This window comes from Bubalus kerabau, chromosome 2 (assembly GCF_029407905.1).
Source record: "Bubalus kerabau isolate K-KA32 ecotype Philippines breed swamp buffalo chromosome 2, PCC_UOA_SB_1v2, whole genome shotgun sequence".
Lineage (NCBI taxonomy): Eukaryota > Metazoa > Chordata > Mammalia > Artiodactyla > Bovidae > Bubalus > Bubalus kerabau.
In genome coordinates this window covers 29,894,596-29,915,983 of record NC_073625.1, presented here as the reverse complement: position 1 = coordinate 29,915,983, position 21,388 = coordinate 29,894,596, and the positions used below count along the sequence as shown (strand labels likewise).

Here is a 21,388-nt window from a genome sequence, read left to right as displayed (position 1 = left end):
GCTAGAGTCGCCTGCGCACTGCAGCTAGAGAAAAGCCTGCGCAGCAACAAAGACCCAGCACGGCCAAAAATGAACAAGTAAATACATTTTTTTTTTTTTAAATCCATCTTCCAGTTTAAAAACAAAACACAACTACTAGACATGCCAGGAAGCAGGAAAATGTAACCCACAACAGGGAGAAAAATCAGTCAATAGAAATGAACACCATTAGGTAGAGAAGATGGAATCAGCAAATAAAGACATTAAAATGGCTATTTGACCTGTTACTGTATTTAAAGGAAAAGCTCAGAGTTTTCTCTTGTACTAACCACTGTGTGACTTTTTTCATGTTGCCTGTTGGAACTGGAAGAACCCATGGGAAAGTTCTGCCTATTGCTGTTGCTGTGAGCAAGAAGCTCCTTTGTCTCTGATCCAGGATTCTCATGTCTTCCACTGGAACCCACAACACTGCGTCAGGCTATAACACATTATTAGCTTACAAACTGGATAAAGTCTCAAGGTATTTATAGTTCTTGACAGCATGAGAATATAAACCTAATTCCAATTTCTAATTAAAAACTAGCCCAATCAATTATAAGGTAATCGTGATCATATGTGGAGGTGAATTTAAAGCTTTTGAAAAAAGTACCCGGATGAAAGATTTTGAAATATTGTTTTCAGAAATTTATTTACATGTCTTGGATGGAAGCAGTTGATACAGTTTATTTGGAGTTCCTGGGGGAAAAAAAAGAATTTTTGAAAAGATGGGACTGCTAAGTGTACTGTGGAAAAATAATAATTTAAAAAAATTTCCTGCTTGCTACCAAAGTTGCTTTAGCCATATACAATATATAGAAGTAGTATAAATAACACATCTCATCAAAGGACCAAAATCTCTAAGTAATTCAACAATGTAATGAATTGGATACAAATCTTACAAAAATAGTGTTCACCTTCTTATTACTGTCCTCTGGCTAATGCCTGATAGACAAAAGAAATCTTAAACACATTTTTATGAATCCACCAAGATATACATACCTTTCAAACCAAGGGCTAAAGGCCTATTCCCAGGACTAGAGGTGTCTTCATAAATATCATAGATGTCAAAATGGAATTTATCTTTCCTTGAAACGTGACCCATTTTTGAGAGGTCAATATGGTGACTGCAGATTTTTTCACTTAGATTTGAATATTCTCTTTGAAGATTCCGCATCTCAAATTCCAAGGTGTCCCTTTCATTCTCTACACTTCTTACATAGTTTTCTAAGAGTATTTTGTCTTCCTCAAGTCTACTAATGCTATTTTCAAATTTTATACTTTCTTGACTATTTTTTTTTAGTTCTTCTTTTAGAAGCTGATTATCGGTCTTAATTTCCATTAACATTTTTGATAACAGTTCACATTCATTGCCCATTTCTGACAAACTATTCTTATAAATACTTGCTTCTGACTTTGCATTTTTTATCTCTTGCAGAAAATTCTCTTCCGCAGTAGATTGGTATGTTTGAATATCCTCAATTTCTCTTGCCATCATCTCTCTCGCAGCAGTAGATTCTTGTAAGCTGGTTTCAAGATTAAGCTTTTCATTTTTAACTGTTTCTACTATTTGAAGAAGTGTCTCTTGTTCAATTTTTGCCAATCTTTCTTTCTCTTTCAGCTGCGCTGTCTCTAGGCGGGTCTCTTTCAGTTCATTTTCCAGTGCACCTTTTTCCTTTAGAAGCTGTTGAGTTTTTTTCTCTAACATTTCTTTTTCCTCTTGTATCAATAGAATATTTGTTTTCATTGATTCCATTTCTATGCTCAATCGTTTGTTTTCATTATTGACAATGGCCATATCACTTTGAGTTTTGTGTTCCTTGCTTTTTAGTTGATCTAATGCTTCTATTATTTGTTGATTCTCCAAAGAAAGTTGACTATTTTTTTCCTCAAGGGTTTTATTTTGTCCTTGGAGAACATTATAATTACTAACTATTTTTTTCAATTCTTTAAGACATTCTTTGCCATCTTCTTCTGTTTTAGTTAACTTGGACTGGAGAGTATTCTTTTCTTCAACCAGTGTCTTAAGTTGCTTTTCATACATTTCAATTTTCTGTATCAGAGATTGTGTGGTAAAGACAAGAGGTTTAATTTTTGTTTTAAGGCTTAGGTTTTCATTCTCTAGTTTCATTACTTTTTTCTGTATTTGCATAGATTCTTTCAAGTAATTCTGTAAGTACTGAATTTTTGCTACACATTGCTCAGTAACAGAATTGACTTTGGATGTTTTCTCATTTTCAAATATTATTGATCCTTGTTTTACTGTAAATGGTTGTTTTTCTTTGTCTTTCATTTCATATTTTGTTGGGTCAATGAATGCCAATGTATGTCTTGGGACTCTGGAATGGAGTTTTAAATCTGCAATATTCTTGTCAGTGATAGGAATTTCTTTATTGTTTTTCTCATTCCTTTTTCCCCTGTGTATTTCGCTCCTAGATAATTTTTTACATTTCCTACAAAAATTCACATGGAATTTTGACACTGTTTCCCTAAGTGGGAGCAATTTGTTTACTAATGCCTCTAATTCCAAAATTCTCTTTGATTTTATATCTTCACTTAAGTTACTTTCAATATTTTCTTCCTTAATGAAATTGTTTTTTTCCTTGTGAATGGGGGGCAGGTCATAATTCCCATGCCTTGGAACAGCTTTTAAAGTCTGCAGTTCGTTTGTAAGTGCCAGTTCCCTATTATGTGACTTTTGAAGCTCTTCCTTCATTTGTTTGATGGAATGGCAAATATCATCTAAATTTTCACAAAATCCATTCTTGAGAAAAGGCATTGTCATTCTGGACTTATCCAGAATTAGCGTCTCAGCTTGAGACATCCCATTTTGAGGTGCATTAGGTAGGAAATTATAAAAGTTATTATAATTCTTCAACCTGTCAGAATTTTCTGAAGCTGAATTATCTGTTGAAGTTCTCAGAGGTAATATGTCCTTGAAATGTATCTGGCATGGAACATCTATACTTTGAGGAAGACTGTCAATACTATCACTACTGAATTTTTCTTCTGCTGAATGAAGAGTCCTGGAATCCTCAAAATGATGAATTTTCTCTGTAGAAAGGGTTTCTTCTTGATTCTCTATAGGCTAGTAAAAATAAAAATCACACTATGTACTATCATTTGCTACATGACCAACAAATTAAGACAATATTTTGGGGAGGATATATTTTTACAACCAGAATGAACATTTTCTCCATTTCTGCAGCAGAGAAGCCTAACAAGTATGGTTCATTTTCTGCAGGAAACTCTACCTTTATTACAGACCTGTAACTCTGGTTTTCACAGTTTGCTTAGAAATTATACTTATTTTCTTAAGTAGTGAGATAGCAGGGCCAACCCCTCAATTTCAGAAATAGAAATCCAGCATTTCTCAAGAGACCATCATACCTTGATGGGGAAGAGAGCAGCCATAGTTCAAAGGGAAGTTTAAAGAAAATGAAAAGTTTCATTCCTTCTGTATGTCAACCTTAGCTTGTCTTCCTAGTTTCAAGTGTATCTAGGGCTGTGACTGTTCTGGAAATGTGAGTTCTAATAAGTGGAGACACAGTGACTTGGTTTGGACCTGTTCTAGAGAACTCACTCTAGGTCTAAGTCAGTCCTAAAAGTAGGAGAACTCATAAGTGGACAGAAAGGCTATAAAAGCTGCCTTGCATTTCAGTTTACTTGGGAATCTTTAGAAATCTGGACTAAGCCAAATGCCCCTCCTATGCTCTTCTAAGAGAAACAAGAAAATTGTAGAAGTATGGAGGAGGCAAACATACATCTTTCAGGGTTTTCAGGACAGGAGTTTCCTTATTTTCACCTCTGACAATCCAGTCACCCTGTGAAGAAGGGGAGAATGTAAAGATGAAGATCAAAGGTTGTAACATTTGTGAAGTACCGAAATGTAGAAATGATTTTATGTTGAAGAACATACCAAAGCCGTTTCATTGTGTGTGCTGAATACTAGATTTTTTTCTGGGTTAAATTGTGGGTTTTCTACTTCAATGATACTTTTGTTCAATATTTCACTGATTTCAGACTGTACCTTTAAAAGACAAATTAAGTATCAGACCTTAATTTATAAACTTATGAATGCACAAGAATAATAGATATTATAATTAAAAGATATCTTTAAATTTCCTACACATAAAAATTATTGACCATCATATAAAATATAAATTAAATTAAACTTATTGTAATCTCTATTGAAGGAATCTTTAAGAAAAGTATGCCTTTACTATGTGATTATAAAATCAGAAAGGCTTAACTGAGGAAAGTAGAATATTCTGAATTAAAATAACTTTAGATATTTGTTTTTTACGTTGTTGAATAAATCAGAGATCCTTCATCTTTGTCATCAGAGTGGACTCTGTTGTGTCAGCCTCAGGAGGATTTTGTCTTCTCTTCCCATTTCCCCGCACTTGCTTCTAGTACAGGAATGTCAGGGTGAAGTTTATATAGGGCCTCTAGTTGTATGTGTTGTGTTCTGTACCCCCAGAATCCACACCCTGTCCAGTTACACTACCCCTTGTTTCTTCTGGATAAAGACCCTGTGCCTTTGGCGGTGGTAGAGAGCCCACCTCCAGCTCCAAGGGGTGAGCATGTGACCAGTTAGGGCGTTGCCTCCCTCTGAACAGGGACTGCTTTCAAGAATGCTTGTAGGGCCATCAGAATCAGGACAAACTGCTAAGAGAGAAAAGCACAGTCTCTTCTCTAACTGGAGCCTGGAAAGATAAAGGCTGGAACTTTTAGCAACCCTTTTGCTACCACCTGGAGTCTGAGAATCTGATACTGTCAAAAGCAGAACCATGATAAGGAGGGATGCTGGTTCTTGGATGATGTAGTCCTGGTCATACAGATAAAGCCGTCCCCAAGTGCACTATCCCTGGGGTTTTCATTGCCAGATCTAACAAAGTGCAATTTCCCTTACTTTGAGTTAGATTTTGTATCACTTATGACGAGAGTCCCTATTTTTAGACTGTATATAGGTAGCAGTTTAAACATACTTAAAAAAAAAAAATACAGGTATAACAATGTAGTTTCCTCCAAATTTGGAGTCTAGAATAGATTGCAGCTCTATTTTATCACATTTAGTTTCAATTAATCAACTGGGTGGGGTCGTCAGCTTAGACATGTATGATGGTATCCTCAATTTGGATATTTTCTATGTAAATTAAAAGAAACATACCATGCTAACATTTTGCAGAGTCTGTATTCGGAGAGCCTGAAACGATTCCAGTTGTTGCTGAAGGGCCTATAACAAAGTTATACAGGGATGAAACTGAACATCTGTAGGTGAACATACACTTTGTTATGGGATTCCCTAGTGGCCCAGATGGTAAAGAATCTGCCTGCAATGCAGGAGACCTGGGTCAGGAAGATCCCCTGGAGAAGGGCATGACAACCCACTCTAGTATTCTTGCCTGGAGAATCCCATGGACAGAAGAGCCTGTCAGGCTACAGTCCACGGGGTCGCACAGAGTCGGGCACAAATGAAACGACTTAGCACACATGAATGCACACTTTGTTAGAATTAAAAAAAAATATCCCCCAAAGTTGCCTATTACAGGGATCACGTGGAGGGTCAGGTGGCTGGCTTACTAATCATTCTTGCTCACTCTCAAGTATTCTGAGAAAGATCAGACTTTACACAGGTTTTCTGAGAAAATGAAATATACTCACTTTCAATGCTGATTGTGGTTGGATTTGATTTTCTGATTCTGATACACAGCCGTGTTCTAAAAAGTAAAATTGAAAAATGATGTGATTTAATTCTTAATTGTTATTTTTAAACAATGTTAATGGAAAGCAATCTGTTAGCTTTCTTGGATGGTGAGGCAAAGAGATAATGAGATGACTGATGTTCACATTAGGATAAACCCAGTGCTACCAGTATAACGAATTAAGAAATAATTTTCATCTGACTTAAAATACTGCACCTACTTGAGGTTGTAACAGTGGTTTTACTTTTATAATAAATCATTAACTTGTAACACCAAACTTAGAGTACTCTGAAACTTAGATATCTTTGTTTGTTTCAGGGATATAAACTATATATTTTTTGGTATAAAAATGAACAATTCTCATATGATGGGAGACCCTTGTCTCAGTGTCTATGAAACAGCCATGTGATGTTTTTCTTCCTTAATCTGGAAAACAGTTTGGATTAATAGAACATAAGTCTTATCGTGTTCTTAAGCAAAGTGCTATAAAGATCCGTGTGTTCCTTCCTAAAAAACAGATCATAGATCTGCAGTAGAGGAGAGACTATATAATGTTTGCAAGTTTCATGACAAATGCAAAATTTTTATTTAAAAAATTTTAAAAACATGTCCTGAATGAAATGAGAGTTACATTAGAATGCTCCCCCTAGGCTGGCAATTTCTGATATTTAGGAGAAGGTTTCTAAAGAGTTCAGCATAGATCCTTTGGAATGAAAGTCTGCCAGATGTTATAGAAACTGGTTGCAAAGCGTCTTCCCTCCCATCCTGTCCCAATCTGGCCCTTATCACTGAGAGAGCAGCTCTGGTTCACAACCTGGAGTCATTTGGCCAACTGAAGAATCCCACCTTCATCACAGGGCAGGGATGGACAGTGAGTCCATCTGGTTACTGCTCAGCTTTGCATCTTACTGGGAATAAAATGGTAGTCAGAAATGTTCGTCTCAGAGAGGAAAAAAGGAACTCAAGTTAAGGTCTGGACCAGTCCTGTAAGGCATCCCAAAGTTTTCCAAACTCTAAAATAACCACTGCAATATTGTAAAGTAATTAGCCTCCAATTAAAATAAATTAATTTTAAAAATAAATAAAATAAAATAACCTCTTCTGATGAACTCAAATATTAACAGATCAAAATGCAAACGAGAAAAGAATATATCACCTGCTGCTGCTGCTAAGTCGCTTCAGTCATGTCTGACTCTGTGCGACCCCATAGACGGCAGCCCACTAGGCTCCTCTGTCCCTGGGATTCTCCAGGCAAGAATTCTGGAGTGGGTTGCCATTTCCTTCTCCAATGCGTGAAAGTGAAGTCATTCAGTAGTGCCCGACTCTTAGCGACCCCATGGACTGCAGCCTACCAGGCTCCTCCATCCATGGGATTTTCCAGGCAAGAGTACTGGAGTGGGATGCCATTGCCTTCTCCGAATATATCACTTAGAATCCCACCATCCAGAATTAAAGATGCTTGCCCCTTGGAAGGAAAGCTATGACACACCTAGACAGCATATTAAAAGCAGAGGCATCACTTTGCCAACAAAGGTCCGTATAGTCAAACCTATGTATGGTTTTTCCAGTAGTCATGTATGAGTGAAAGAGTTGGGCCATAAAGAGGACTGAGCACTGGAAAACAGATGCTTTCAAATCGTGGTGCTGGAGAAGACTCTCGAGAGTCCCTTGGACAGCAAGGAGCTCAAACCAGTCAATCCTAAAGGAAATCAATCCTGAATATTAATTGGAAGGACCGATGCTAAAGCTGAAGCGCCAATACTTTGGCCACGTGATGCAAAGAGCCGACTCATTGGAAAAGACCCTGATGCTGGGAAAGATTAACGGCAGGAAGAGAAGGGGGTGACAGAGAATGAGATGGTTAGATAGCATCACTGACTCAATGGACATGAGTTTGAGCAAACTCCAGGAGGCAGTGAAGGACAGGGAAGCCTGGTGTTCTGCAGTCCATGGGGTCACAAAGAGTCAGACACGACTTAGCTACTGAAAAACAACAACAACAACAACAAAACTTTAGGTACCTACCCTTTAGTCAGCTCTCTAGACACATACATGGAAAAAAACAAATGATTTTCGATCAATGGGATCATATTACGTATTCTACTTTTAAATAATAATATTAGACTTATATTTGACAAAATAAAACTGCAAATAGTCAAATTTATTGCTAGTATTCAGATTTTTACTCACTACATGAGAGATTATTTCTTATGAGAGCCCTCTTAAAATATTGGAAATGGGTCATGAAACAGATTAAGAGATTGGAAATTTTATGTTTTCAGTGGGGCTTCCCTGATGGCTCAGCAGGTAAAGAAGCCGCCTGCAAATAACATACATTTCTGATGTGAATATTCAGTGTGATTCACTCCATCCGTGCCAAAAAAGGGGGTAAATGATGAGAAAATTGGCCTCATCCTTCCTCCCCAGTTGTCATGATGTTTGATAGTGATATTATTTTCACGTTTCATGATGTTCACACTTTGTTCTGTAACTATAATTCTCACAAAACTATTTAAACCCAAAGATAAGATATTATTGTTGTAAATATTCCAAGCCTTTGGCTTTATTCTTAATGGATTTCCTATTCACAATTTTATCTCTTCCTGCACCCTCAGCAACAGTCTCCCTTTCCTGCACAGATTTCCTTTGTCTTGTTAGGACTTGCAAGTTTACAGCTAAATATAAGGACTCCTTTTGCTAAGATGGAGTAGGAAATGTGGGGCAAAAAGAAATCCAAAGACTTGTTCAAGAGATACAGCGAATGAAGATCTTAAGGAAAGAGCATGGCCTTTCTAGACGGCTTCTACATGGACCTCCCTCCTTCCGTCTTGTTCCCCTGTGGAAGGTGGAGGTTTGTGGCACTGGAGATATATATATATATATATAGATGCAGCATTTTCTGATTTTACTTTGGCAGTGGATAAGGTGCCTGGCGGGGACAGGCATTTGGGGGAAGAGATATGAAGGTCCAAGAAATTTTTTAACTAGAGAGAGTCTAATCTACCTGCTTGCTGTGGAAACCATGTAGTGGAAATGGAGAAGAATTCTGGAGAATGAGGCCAAAGTTAAGAAGTACAGAATTCCAGGAGAGAGATAATCTGGAGGGAATGGCCTGTGATGGAGCAGGGACAGTCCTCCCATGGAAGTGGGGGCAGCAGAGAATGTGGGACACAGCCAGGTAGCTTAGCAGAATTTAAGGTTGAGGGTCAGGGTGTTTGGGTCTGACTGCTTCTAATTTTTTCATACAGTATGAGATCATGTTGCCCATTGAGAGGTAGTGGCGAGAGGTGCTGGAGATTTCATGAAACAAGAAAAGTGAAATAGTTATCTTGGAGAGGGCTTGATAAAGTGTTTTCTGGGGAAATAAAGTAACTTTTCCAAATAGCATTGAGATCTACAGTATGACTCAGAAGTGAGTGTTTTTCTCCAGCAAAGTTCTGATGATTCAGTGAAGATACAGGGTAGGCAGAGAGAGTTATTTATTTTAAAAAGCTATCAAAAGAACTTTTTATTTTTCTTATGAGTTTCAGAGACACTGGCTGCTCCTTACTCCCAATGGGAAGAAAATTTTAAAATTCATCAATACTTAAAGAACCACATAGGATTTTGTGATTCTAGAATTGGAAGAGAAGTTATGAATGAAGCACAGGAGAGGGAACAGAATCACACATCACTGTTTATGTTCTTGCTAAATGTACAGTATTGGAAAGTATTTAGACTAAGTAGAGGATGTGGTGCCAGTCCTGAAGAGGCTTAATCTCTATTCAGATTGAAAGAAATATTATTCAGATTAGACTCAACTTAAATTCTCTAGCTGTTTCACATTTAAATGTCAGAATTTAAAAACAAGATAGTTTGCAACAGGATGCCTTTTGAGATAATTTAGGTAAAGATATGGGGAATTTATTCTAAAGTCTAAAGGAGCTTATGTCATAGTAGACATATTTTTGTTGTTTAGTCGCTAAGTTATGTCTGACCCCTTGGACTGTAGCCCACCAAATTTGTCCATGGGACTTCCCAGGCAAGAAACTGCAGTGGGTTGCCGTTTCCTTCTCCAGGGCATCTTTCCCACCAAGGAATCAAACCCAAGTCTCCTGCATTAGCAGGTGGATTCTTTACCACTGAGCCACCAGGGCAGCCCATTCAACGTACAGAGAAAGTTTTAAGGACATAGCTGTAGCTAATGGAGCAGGGAGAACAAATGAATTTTTAAAATGCAATGTGGTAATAATTCTATATATGATGTTAGATACTCTGTAATTGAAGCTTTTTAATTCTCAGGTTCAAACACTGAATTTTGCTACGGCAATTCCCATTCACTCCTAGAAGGAATTGTTTTCTGAAGCCTTGTGAGCTGCTGCATCCAAGCCTTCATTCATTCATGCAACAACTGTTTTTGAACAGCGCTATCTATCAAGTACTGTCCAAGGTTCTGGCGATCTTACAGTTGAACAAAACATGCAACATCTCTGCCCATGTGAAGCTTCCCTTCTAGTGAGGGGCACAGAGGATAGAGTGTGTAGGACGGGAGTAACTCCTATGGGGAAATGTAGGGCACAGGGGAGGGTATGTCCCTGCACAAGGCGCTGTCCCGGGAGCTCTGCAGCCAGGCTGCCTGGGCTGGAAGCCTGACTTCACCAGACGCTTGCCGTGAGGGCTCAGCGTCTAGTTTCCAGGCAAAGCCTTACACAGTGCATGGCATACAGTAAGTACTCAAGAAAACGTTACTAATATTACTGTAGCAACAAGGATGTTATCAATATGATGATGGTTTGGTAAATTTAAAATTTCTAATTGAGATGGAGAGCAGGGATGACTGCTCCAGTTTTCCACTGCTTCCTGGTTTGCTCAGAACAAGCCCTCTCATCGTACATGGAACTGCAAAGCCCAGTTTCCTCTCTGAACCCTCCTGCCATCCTCCTCCTCCTCCTCACTCATTCTGCCCCCGTCACTAGCTATTCCTCAAACATACCAGGGCTCCTCCCACCTCAGGGCCCCTGCAGCTGCTGTCCTCTCTTCCCAGAATGTTCTGTCCCCAGAAATCTGCACTGACAACTCCTTGAGCTCCTTCAGGCCTTTGCTCAGATGTCATCTGCTAATGAAGTCTCCTCCCATCCTGTTTGAAATAAAATTGCCCACTCCCCACCCACCTCTGACATTCCATATACTCCACCACTTCATATATTAACTACTTAAGATCAGAGACCTGAGAACTATTGCAGGGCATTGTAATTCGGTGTTATTTATGCAAATCACGTTAATGTTCTGTTGGTCAGCACGCAAAGAACAGACCTCTTGGTGATGATGAAATGTAGCTAAGAGAACAGAAAGAGGGCAGGGCATAGGATCACACGTCCGAGTTTCGTCTTTAGCTGTAGGCAGAGGATCCCTGCCATCTTTCATCACATCTGACTTGGAATATCTCTCACTGATTGACCCATGCCCTTATACGCACCATGCTCTAGTGAGAAAGACAGGATCTCTCAGCCAAGCCTATGTGCTATTTTGTATGGAACGTCATTTTCTGTGAATGCTGGCATTTTCCTCCAGAGCCTTACATCTCGCTCACGTTAGATAACACACAGTCTTGCCAAATTCAAGTCCTTCAGTCTCTTCTGACCTTAAATGCTCTCCCTGTGGTGTGGAACTGTCTAAACAGTCTGTGAGGACTTCTCCCTGGGTCAGGACTTCTGGAACCACCCCCACCCACCCACACATTGCACAGGGGTGCTTGCTTGGCCTCCCCCCAGAAGATGGGCGGTGCTCAAAAGAGTGGAGAGGGGTCAGGTCAGCCCACTGTTCCCGTGGGGGCCACTGAGGTATGGCTTATCCTGGTGGTCATGGGCATCTTACTGTCTTTGTCTACAGGGGTGTGGCTGTGCCAGCCCTATTTTCAGAGCCTTTGTGAAGGTCCCTGGTTTCTGAAGGTGGACAAACCCTTCCTGACCTCAGATCTCCGGTTACTTCTCCTAGCCCCTTTCCGTGGGGATGGCCCACGTGTCCCGTGTGGCTTGGGGGCAACTGTAGATCCGAAGGTGGCCCATCAGTTTACAGAAGGCCTCCCACCTCCAGCGCTCTGTGCCTCACCTGACATCTCTCATGAACACCAGGCCCCTCTGAGAGCCCTGGAGCCTTCTCCAGCCTTTCTGGAGGAAGCCAGACTCCAACTTCAGTGTGCTCAGATGCCCCACCCCACCCCCACACCTTATTCATGGTTTATATGGAGCTCGAAAACTGCAGCTCTTTAATTATTTCAAACACCCTCCCTATACACCCTTCCAGTAGTCCGCAGAAATTTACTATAAAAAGTTCTTTTGGAAAGAATCAGTATCTTTTTAGTGATTGTCCAGAAAAATCAGCAACTTCTTATTTGATATTCAGAGAAGCAGTAGAGTGTAGCATGTGTTTTAAGGCCTGGACATTTGCAGCTACCCTGCTGAATACTGACCCTGTTACTTGCTGTGTGACCTTGGGGAGTTAGTTAACCTCTCTGTGCCTCACTCAGTTCCCTCGCCTGTAACATGAGAAGAACAGTCGTACCTACTTCATAAGGTTGTTGTGAAGATTAAGTTGATCCATTGAAGTGCTCAGGACCGTACGTGGCCCAAAGGAAATGTTCCATGTTAGTTACTGTTAGTACCAGCCGAACAGTTACCGGAAGTACACCAGTTGGGCCAGGGGATTTAGGCCCAACTGGTGCTACGTCATTTATTGTAGTTTTGCTACAGTAAAAAGGCAGAAGCATCACTGCAGGCCGAGCTTGGCCGGGAGGTTTTCTTACCTGTTTCACTGCTACCATTTTCCTTTATCCCCTCAGAAGAATTTAGGATCTTGGATGCTGAAAGGAGGACGCAGTCAACCTCATCCTCTTCCTCAGGACGCTTTTCTGTAACAAAACAGCACTGGGCTTCAGCCTTTTGGCTTTGCCAGGAGGAGGGAGACGAGGCCTGGGGATGCGGGAGATGAAGCCTGGGGATGCGGGACGCGAAGCCTGGGGATGCGGGACGCGGGCGCGCTGAGCGGCCACCGGAGGGCGCGCTGGGCCGGAGGCTGGGCGGGCGCCGGGATGCCTTTCTCCTGGCCGGCGGAGGTGCGCGGCTGGTCCTGCAGATCCGCACCCCAGACCCGACTCGCTCTGGGGGTGAAGGGGCCGGGGTCGGGGAGGTGGCGCTCTCCAGTACCCGTCCACCTCCCAGGGCGCCCCCTCAAAGGCCAGTCCCACCCCCTTACCCGGGCTCATTTCTGCTACTCAAGGCCTTTTCCCAACTGCCTTCCCTCCTCCCAGGCATTCTGCTCGGTTGCTTCTAGCCCGGACATCTCGTTGCTTGGCAACGGGGTGGCGGGGACCACGCGAAGGGCAGTGGGGGCGCGCGCAGCGGTGGGGGTGGGAAGGAGGAAGATGCGCGCTGGGGTGTGGGGCCCCGGGTCCCAAACGCCCGCCCCGCCCGAGCGGCGCCTGCAACGGTCGCGTGTTGGGAAGGTCCCACCTTCGCTGCTGCTGCTGCTAAGTCGCTTCAGTCGTGTCCGATTCTCTGCGACCCCATGGACAGCAGTCCACCAGGTTCCTCTGTCCACGGGATTCTCTAGGCAAGAATACTGGAGTGGGTTGCCATTTCCTTCTCCACCCACCTTCGCTGTGCCCCCCAAATCCAGTGACAAACTCATTAGGGCGCCCCCCTCCCTGCCCCCCGCGTCTCCCCTGCTCATCCAGAAATTGATCAGACTCTGACTTACCGCAGCACCTGTTGAGCCGAAGTTGTGTGGACAGAGTGGGGTGTTTGGAGAGACACAGACACCTAGGAACTCCCTGCCTGCTCTGATCTCTCTGATTGCCATTTCATTGTTTTATTCTGTTCTCTTCCTCTTGTTTCAACCCATCTGTCAGGTCAGTTTCAGCGACTTGGAATTCAAGCTATCCTAGACAGGGACATCTGTTTGCTGCGGTTACAAGACCCCTATTTCCAGTAATGAACTTACAATACCAGTGTATTGAAATGTACACATTAGAGCTGTCGCGGAGGCGCCAATCTTCATTTGTAGAGCATGCTGCTTTCCTGTGAACCTGGGTAAATCACTTGTAAAAGATGGTTGTTGCCTTGGAAACGGGGGCTTGTTCAAGTAAAGATCGGGCTGACTTTGGCCACAGTCAATCCCCTTGCCCACTGAAAATGGAGCTCTTTAAGTGAAACTTAAATGAGTATATGTTATTATTTTGTGATAACAGCCATTACAGATGGAATATAAAATAATTGAAAGTTCAGATTTTAAGTTACAGTAAGGAATTTCAAGTCATGATGGAATAATTTATTATGTAATAATTATGTGCCTCGATTTCATGGAAATGAAGCTCTTTATCATAGTTTCATTGTTTCCTAGCTGTAAATTTCTTGTTTCCTAGCCTATAGAAGTGGCCTCTGGAAGATTTGGCAGTCTTTCTTGTGGTGTTGTAGACAGTTTTGGCAAACTGTAATTTTGAGAACTTAGGTTCTCCACTGATGATTGGTGGTGACAAAGTTAACTTTTTCTGAAGAGCTGCAAACGTTTTCATCAATGTGTCTGTCAAATTACTCTTCTGAATAAATTTCAGTATTTTGAAAGGAGAATGTAGATAAAGAAGCATTACATTTTAGGAAGTTAATCACTACTAATGAAATTTCCATAACAAATATGAAATTACTATAAAATAGCCTATTTATGCAACATTATACATTAATATCTAATAACATGATAATTAATATAATGTAATATTCTACAATAGCTGATTTGTCTGTGTAATGTTTGTGGGTTAGGATGGCAGATGTGTACACAGAAATTACTTGTGGATTTAAATGGGATGATTCAACCATACCATTCAGTACAGGATATAAAAAGCAGATGATAAGAGATACAGTATCAAAACCTCAAAGTTGGCCAGTGTACTAATTTCAGTAGATGTCTACTCTAATTTTAAGATACTTCCCAATCAATTCATCAATGAGAGCAGCAGTTCTTTACTTAGAAGTTCAGTTGATTTTAGATGTTAGGTCAACAAGATCATTTGATTACAAGATTCATTTCTCTTTTGTAAACTAAAGAATAACTTTAAAAAATAATTTATTTGTCCAAAAATCATTATCATTAATATACAACAAGCCCATCTTTGGCGCCAACAAAGTTATAATACATTTTAAAAGTATCTTTAATAATTAAAGTGTCTACGATATGAATGGTATCCCCTCAGAAGAGGCCCCTGTGAGGGCCTCATACCAAGAGATACATGGAGGCCCTGTTCTTTGGTGAGAGAGAGAAACTGGATGGTTAAGGAGAGAAACTGTCACCCCCAAAATGGATGTATTTAGTCACTTTGGGGAATATTTATTGCATTTGTGAATGTATGTCCAGGGAAGTCTTATCTGATTACTCGAGGCCCCACCTATCATAGTTCCTGGACCTGTGACACTGAAAAGGTTGATGATCCCAGCTGAAATTGGTGAGCAAAGTTTAGAATCAAAACACTTACTCTGAGAGATGCTCAATTTTTTCCCTCCCTAGTGTAATTATTGCCCCAATAATTAAGTTTTTGGTGAAATATTCTTAGCTTATACTTCATGGTGTTGAGAAGTGTGGAATTTCATGGAAAAATGTTATTTTCCAGATTTGTATGGGAAAAACTGAAACATGGGAAGATTTAGGAACCTTTCAAAAACTCTCCTAACTGGTCAGTACTAGATTTCTTGATTCTGAAATACTAGTTTTGCCACAAATCAGTTTATTTTTATTTTTTTTTTACCCATAGCAAATCACAGTTTTATGATATAGGACAACATTTCATCTAAATTTTACAAAAGTATAGAGGAGGTATAAATATTAATGTTAGAACTAAAAGCTTGTTTCCCTGATATGGTGTCACATGTCACCTGTACTATTTTCTCAGTATGGTGAGACTGTTCCTATTTCATTTGACCTCATATCAGGTGGAGAGTGGAGAATTTTCTGTCAGGAGATATGCCTTCTCTGGCTATACATGTCAGTCAGTCCAGAAAACTGCTGTGAAAATGTCTGATTTATTTATTTATTTTTTATTGTGAAGCTCATTGCTAAAGGTTGGAATTAAAATCTGTACTGCCAGTTTGTTTGTTTTTTTTAAATCTGTGAGTCACAATATTTCAGAATCTTCAAATAGTAGCTCTTCTTACAGAATCCATTTTCACCTGTTGACTAACAGCTGCAGAATCAAGAATCTGGAACAAATTCAAAAGCTTGCACAAAAACAAGCTAGTCAAATCTATTCTTAGCAATTTATTACCAGACTGAAATACTTCTGGGGTTTTAGCTCCAGAAGATCTTTTTAAAAACCTGAGATCACAAGGCTATCATTAATCATAGCTGAGGTCTATAGTAGTGTGAAAAAGTGACCAAGTGAGCGAGTGAAAGTTGCTCAGTCCTGTCCAACTCTTTGCGACCCCATGGACTATACAGTCCATGGAATTTTCCAGGCCAGAATACTGGAGTGGGTAGCCTTTCCCTTCTCCAGGGGGTCTTCCCAACCCAGGGGTCAAACCCAGGTCTCCCACATTGCAGGTGAATTCTTACCAGCTGAGCCACAAGGGACATGGTAAATTTGGGCAATTGTCATAAGGTTAGTGCTTTGGTCAGTTAGTGCTTTGGTCAAGGGAACTTACGTCTTGGATGGCTACTGGACCATCTCAAAGTCTACTACATGCAAATGCAAATCTACAGCCATCTTTAGGTATGTTTTAGAGTTAATTTTAACCTGATTTCATCTATATAGGAGAATAAACCCCACAACTCACTAAGAATAGCCAGTAGCTTTGGCTCTTAGGAAGTTGATGGCTGCCTTAGGGGACTTACAAATAGTGGTGTAGTGGGGAAACTCAGAAAGTGGACTTGATCTGCCTGTACTAAAGAGATAGACAGAGGATTATCAAGGGAGCTTGAGAAGGAATAGATATAAGGGAAAGAGAGAGTTTTAGCATGGTGGAGAGTATGTGAGCATGCGTGCAGGCTGAGAAGAGTCCATGACACAGAAAGACTGAGTGGGAAAAATAGGCACCCTCTGTAAGATTCACAAACACAGCCTTATCTAATGGAAGTGCCTCATTTCAGAGAAAGTGCATTCCCTATTTCTTCAGCCTCTGTCAGAGAGCCAAGTTCAGTATCATCATCTCTACAGATCAGACAAACCTTCCTAAGGTCAAAGAGACTGTTGGTTCGGACTTCCCTGGTGCTCAGTGGTTAAGAATCTGTCTGCCAATGCAAGGGACATGGGTTCGATCCCTGGTCTGGGAAGATTCCACATGCTTCGGGGCACCTAAGCCCATGTGCCACACTATAGAGTAGTCCCCTCTCACTTGCAGCATCTAAAGAAAGCCCATGTGCAGCAACAAAGACCTGTTGCTGCTGCTAAGTCACTTCAGTCATGTCCGACTCTGTGTGACCCCATAGACGGCAGCCCACCAGGCTCCCCCGTCCCTGGGATTCTCCAGGCAAGAACACTGGAGTGGGTTGCCATTTCCTTCTCCAATGCATGAAAGTGAAAAGTAAAAGTGAAGTCGCTCAGTTGTGTCCGACCCTCGGCAACCCCATGGACTGCAGCCCACCAGGCTCCTCTGTCCATAGCATAGTCAAAAAAAAAAAAAAAAACGGAGAGAGAGAGACTTGGTCCTTATTGGTCCAGATCATGCCCATTACTCTATTCCTCAATTTCTTTTTCCAACTTTTTTTTTCCATATATCTAGAATTCCTACCCTTGAAGTCTTTTTTTTTTTTTTTTTTTTTTTTTTAGATTAAAGGGCTGTCTTCAGAACAAAACACAAGTATTTGATTTGACATAAAGGGGGCAGTAGAAAATTAATAGTACTCGTTAGCGGCAATTAGTCTTTTCCATTGGCTGGCAGAAGCAGCGCTGGAATCAAGGACTGTCTTCATGTGGAGGAGCGACAAGGTTTGAGACATGAAGCAGGGTTCCAGAAGGGTCAAGGCTGAAAGCCTCGGGAACTCAGCCGCATCTGGAGCCCAGATGTGTGAAGGGGTAGGCAGAACAGCATGTGCCCCTGTGTGAGGTATCGTGGTACACAAAGCGGCTCTTGCATGCAACATTGGTAGCATAAGCTTGGTGCTTTAGTGAGCCACAGATACATGTGCGCTTTGGCATATATACACATGACAGGTAATTCACACTGGTAATTCACAGGTAATTTTTCAATCCCCTCCACTTCAGGAAAGGAGATAAAATGGGAATTTGATCTCATAAGAGGTAGGTCTGAAACTCTGCAACATATTCTTGCCCTTGGCACAGAAACAACTTGTATATAATCATTTTATGTTCTTCTGAAGTGTGATTAATAACATTACTACAAAATTTGAACCAAAGAAATTATGATAAAGCAACCACTTCTTATAGGTGCTTTGTTTTAACCTTCATCACATGAAGCATTCTAGCTAGCTTGAAAATGTCAGTTTGTAAATATAGCCAATGTATTCAAAAATCCATTTCATTGGGTTCAGTGTCAACATATCTTACTTGGTAGGGGGTCCACCAAGTATTGAGTGCTCTCCAACATGAACAGAAGCTTAAGACAATTATTTTGAAATATTCATGTAGATCAAGTAAATGGTTTATTTGCTTGAATTATCTGAATGCTCTCAATCTTTCTCCAATTTTGTTTTTGATGCTTAAGATTCAGATAGCACAGCATAAGGACAAAAAAAGCAAAAGAAAGGACATTAGGCCATGATGACATGGTAATAAAGAGTAATGGTTATAAAGCAGTAGTTTCTCAAGGCTAGAATCAAATCTGTGTTTAAAGGACAGCTTGACAAACTTTTGCAACTCAGGTTGTTAGTAGAAGAACCCCCAAGCTCCATCCTGCCTATCTTGGAATGTTCCTGTGATGGACAAACTTTAGATTATCTTATGTAGAGATAAATAAACTGTTTGCATATCATATTAGCCATTAACTTTACTTTGCTTACACAGGTGCAGATGTATGTGATAACCAGAGCTGTTTTTTATTCAAACAGTTGTCCCATTGGTAGAGGGTGTAGCAACTCTATCCTGGGTTTACTCTGAAAAAAGAGCAATTTAGTTAATCATGAGCCTAGAGTTCTTAAACAGAGATGATTTCATTGATCACTACTGGTTTTAATAAGCTTATAAATATAAAAACAGTGACTAATCTGTTTTCTCCAAAGATATAGTATTCTGAGAGCTAAATAAAAACTGGTTGGCATTCTTTGTTTGTGGCATGAATTCCTATATAAGCCCAGGTGTGAATTCATTATTGAAAGACAAAGTGTTAGTACAGGGAGAAATATTGCTTTCTTATTTGTTTACTTTTTTAAAAAGTTTTATTTTATTTTTTTAATTTTATTTTTATTATTATTTTTTTTAAAAAGTTTTAATTTCTTTCCATTATAACATTGCTATTTTCACCCTGTACTTTGTATGTTTTAAAATGATTTTTATATTGCATTCATTTCTATGGGTTAATTGTCATAAAGTTATCTTTATGTTCAAATTCTAGATTTAATCATCAAAAGAATAATTTTATATATAATTTATATAAAAAATAATGGACATGCAATTTGAGAATTTGCTTCGTAAGCCTTGGGGCTTCCCAGGTAAAGAATCTGTCTGCCAGTGTGGGACACACGAGTTGGATCCTGGGTAAGGAAGATACCCTGGAGGAGGAAATGGCAACTCACTCCTGTATTCTTGCCTGGGAAATCCCAAGCACAGAGGAGCCTGATGGGCTACAGTCCACGGGGTTGCAAAGAGTTGGACATGACCTAGTGACTAAACAGCAATAATCACAAACCTTAGTCACATAGACTGAATTAGCAGCTTTAAGCCATATGGCTCCAGAATTTCAGATTAGAGCCATACTACTACTATTTTTCAAGCCGTACTACTTTTCCCCCTCATTATTGAACATCTGAACTTAAGAACTTCATTATAAAATATGTAAAATATAATTTTAAGGAAAATACTGTCTGATACCTAACATAAAGTATGCATTAAGGTATAGCATAATGTCTAATGTACACTTTTCTTCTCACGAGTATTTCATTCTTATTTAACTTCTTTTTAGTATGATACATGTACCCTCAACTTTGCTTCCTGACTCCAGAAATGCTGTTTTACTTTCTCCAGGTAATATGAGGCAAACTTCCACTAGGAAAGGCTATGGGTGTGTGAGAGAGGGGCAGAGGAGGGGACACAGTGGGGATTAAGTGCTTCTCAAACAGCTTGTCCATGACCCTCCTTATCATTAACCCCACCTTTATCCCCTAGTCTAGAAATGCCTATGTTATCAGTTCCCTCGCCTTTTCAAGATTCTAGGTTGAGTCTTCAGTTTTCTCCATTGCTGCTTTGGATTTTAACTTTCTCAGGTTTCCTAAATCAGTTCCCACTCCTTTGCTCTCTAGCTTCCAAACTTTTAAGATTATATCCTTCCCAGAAAAAAAAATTTAAAAATAACATCTGAACCAAAAAAGTAATGTGTTTGAATACAGTCATATCTTTGATCACATAGTTTTCTATTTTCTTGGAATTGCTCCTTGAACGAATTTGTGTTTTGGTGCAGGGGTTCCAGTTTCTATCTCAAATGGCCCAGAGGGGTGGGGCAGGTGTTCTGTCTTGTGTCACTAGTTCAAAACCCCAGACCGGTCAGGGTCAGAAATAATCAGAGAAGTGTAGGAGAATCCCAGAGCAGTACAACACAGGCCCTGGTTTCCATCTGGGACAATAGGAGGGTCCTTGCTCCCAGCCCAGAGGCAGCAGCTGCAGTCGGATAGACATGGCTTTGTGACAAGGGGGTGAGACCAAGGGCCTGAGACAGTCCCCACTTCCCCAGCCTGCTGGTTCCCATGGTTTATACTTGGAGAGCACAGTTTCCTAACTTCTCCTTTGTCCCCAGGGACGAGCTTGGGAAGTAGGTAAGACATGCACGTCAGGGGGCATTGCCGTGGCACCACCATGGTGAAGGGCAAGATGCCCGAGCTGAGCCAGGGGCCAGATGGGATTTGTGTCTGAGATGCAAAGAAACCATGACTCCAGGGAAAGCTGAGCTGAGACTTTTGGAGGTGGTGGTAAAGGTGGGCTTGTTGCCTGGTTCCAACTATGTTGAGAAAACAGCGCAAGTGGAACCACGGATTTTCAGCAGAGAATACAAGCAGGACCCCAGGAGAGCAGCAGCCCCTTTCCTCCCCAGAGGGTCCCCTGAATGCCTCCTCTTGGAGGTGCCATCTTTGGGAGGAGAAGATGGTGGTGGTGAGCCTTGAGAATAAAGAACTAGCCTTGATGGAGTCTGAATATTTATCTGAGAGACATTTAAAATGAAAGAGACTATTTCAAAGCAACAGAAACTGTTTTAATCTGAGACTGTTTTTATCTGAAACTGTTTTAATCTGAGACCTTTAACTAGCAAATTTAAAACTTCCCCTCCAATCAGCAGAAACTGTGGGCTCATAAGAAAGAGCAAATGAGTTATAAAAATTAAAGACACCATATTTTTTTCCTGAAAATATCTGAGTTGTCACTCGTGTACAACCCAAGTTTTACACGACAAGTTAGGACTGGGTTCCCTCATTGGAATGTTGATTTTATCTGAATTCAGCAAGTGCCACTTCATTAGGTATTTTTAAAATATTTTATGTATTTA

The 21,388-nt window shown here is 40.5% G+C and overlaps 1 protein-coding gene across 1 annotated transcript; it reads right to left on the bottom strand.

Annotated features, from left to right (window-relative positions):
• Positions 1 to 655: 655 nt before the first annotated feature.
• CCDC110 (coiled-coil domain containing 110) lies at positions 656 to 20,964 on the bottom strand. Its single transcript, XM_055567385.1, has 8 exons — positions 12,954 to 20,964; positions 12,505 to 12,609; positions 5,683 to 5,738; positions 5,189 to 5,254; positions 3,935 to 4,045; positions 3,780 to 3,839; positions 1,018 to 3,103; positions 656 to 714 (listed from the first exon to the last, which is right to left on the bottom strand). The coding sequence occupies exons 1-8, from the start codon at positions 12,961 to 12,963 to the stop codon at positions 665 to 667; spliced, it is 2,544 nt and encodes an 847-aa protein (XP_055423360.1). The 5' UTR covers positions 12,964 to 20,964; the 3' UTR covers positions 656 to 664.
• Positions 20,965 to 21,388: the final 424 nt, after the last annotated feature.

What these genes read in the sequence shown, in the direction of transcription:
- CCDC110 (XM_055567385.1), bottom strand. An exon ending in CTCTGCAAAATGTTAGCATG is followed by an intron (nt 4,046 to 5,188) that starts GTATGTTTCTTT and finishes TGTCTTTTAAAG; the next exon opens with GTACAGTCTGAAATCAGTGA. An exon ending in TTTAGCCCTTGGTTTGAAAG is followed by an intron (nt 715 to 1,017) that starts GTATGTATATCT and finishes TTTTTCCCCCAG; the next exon opens with GAACTCCAAATAAACTGTAT.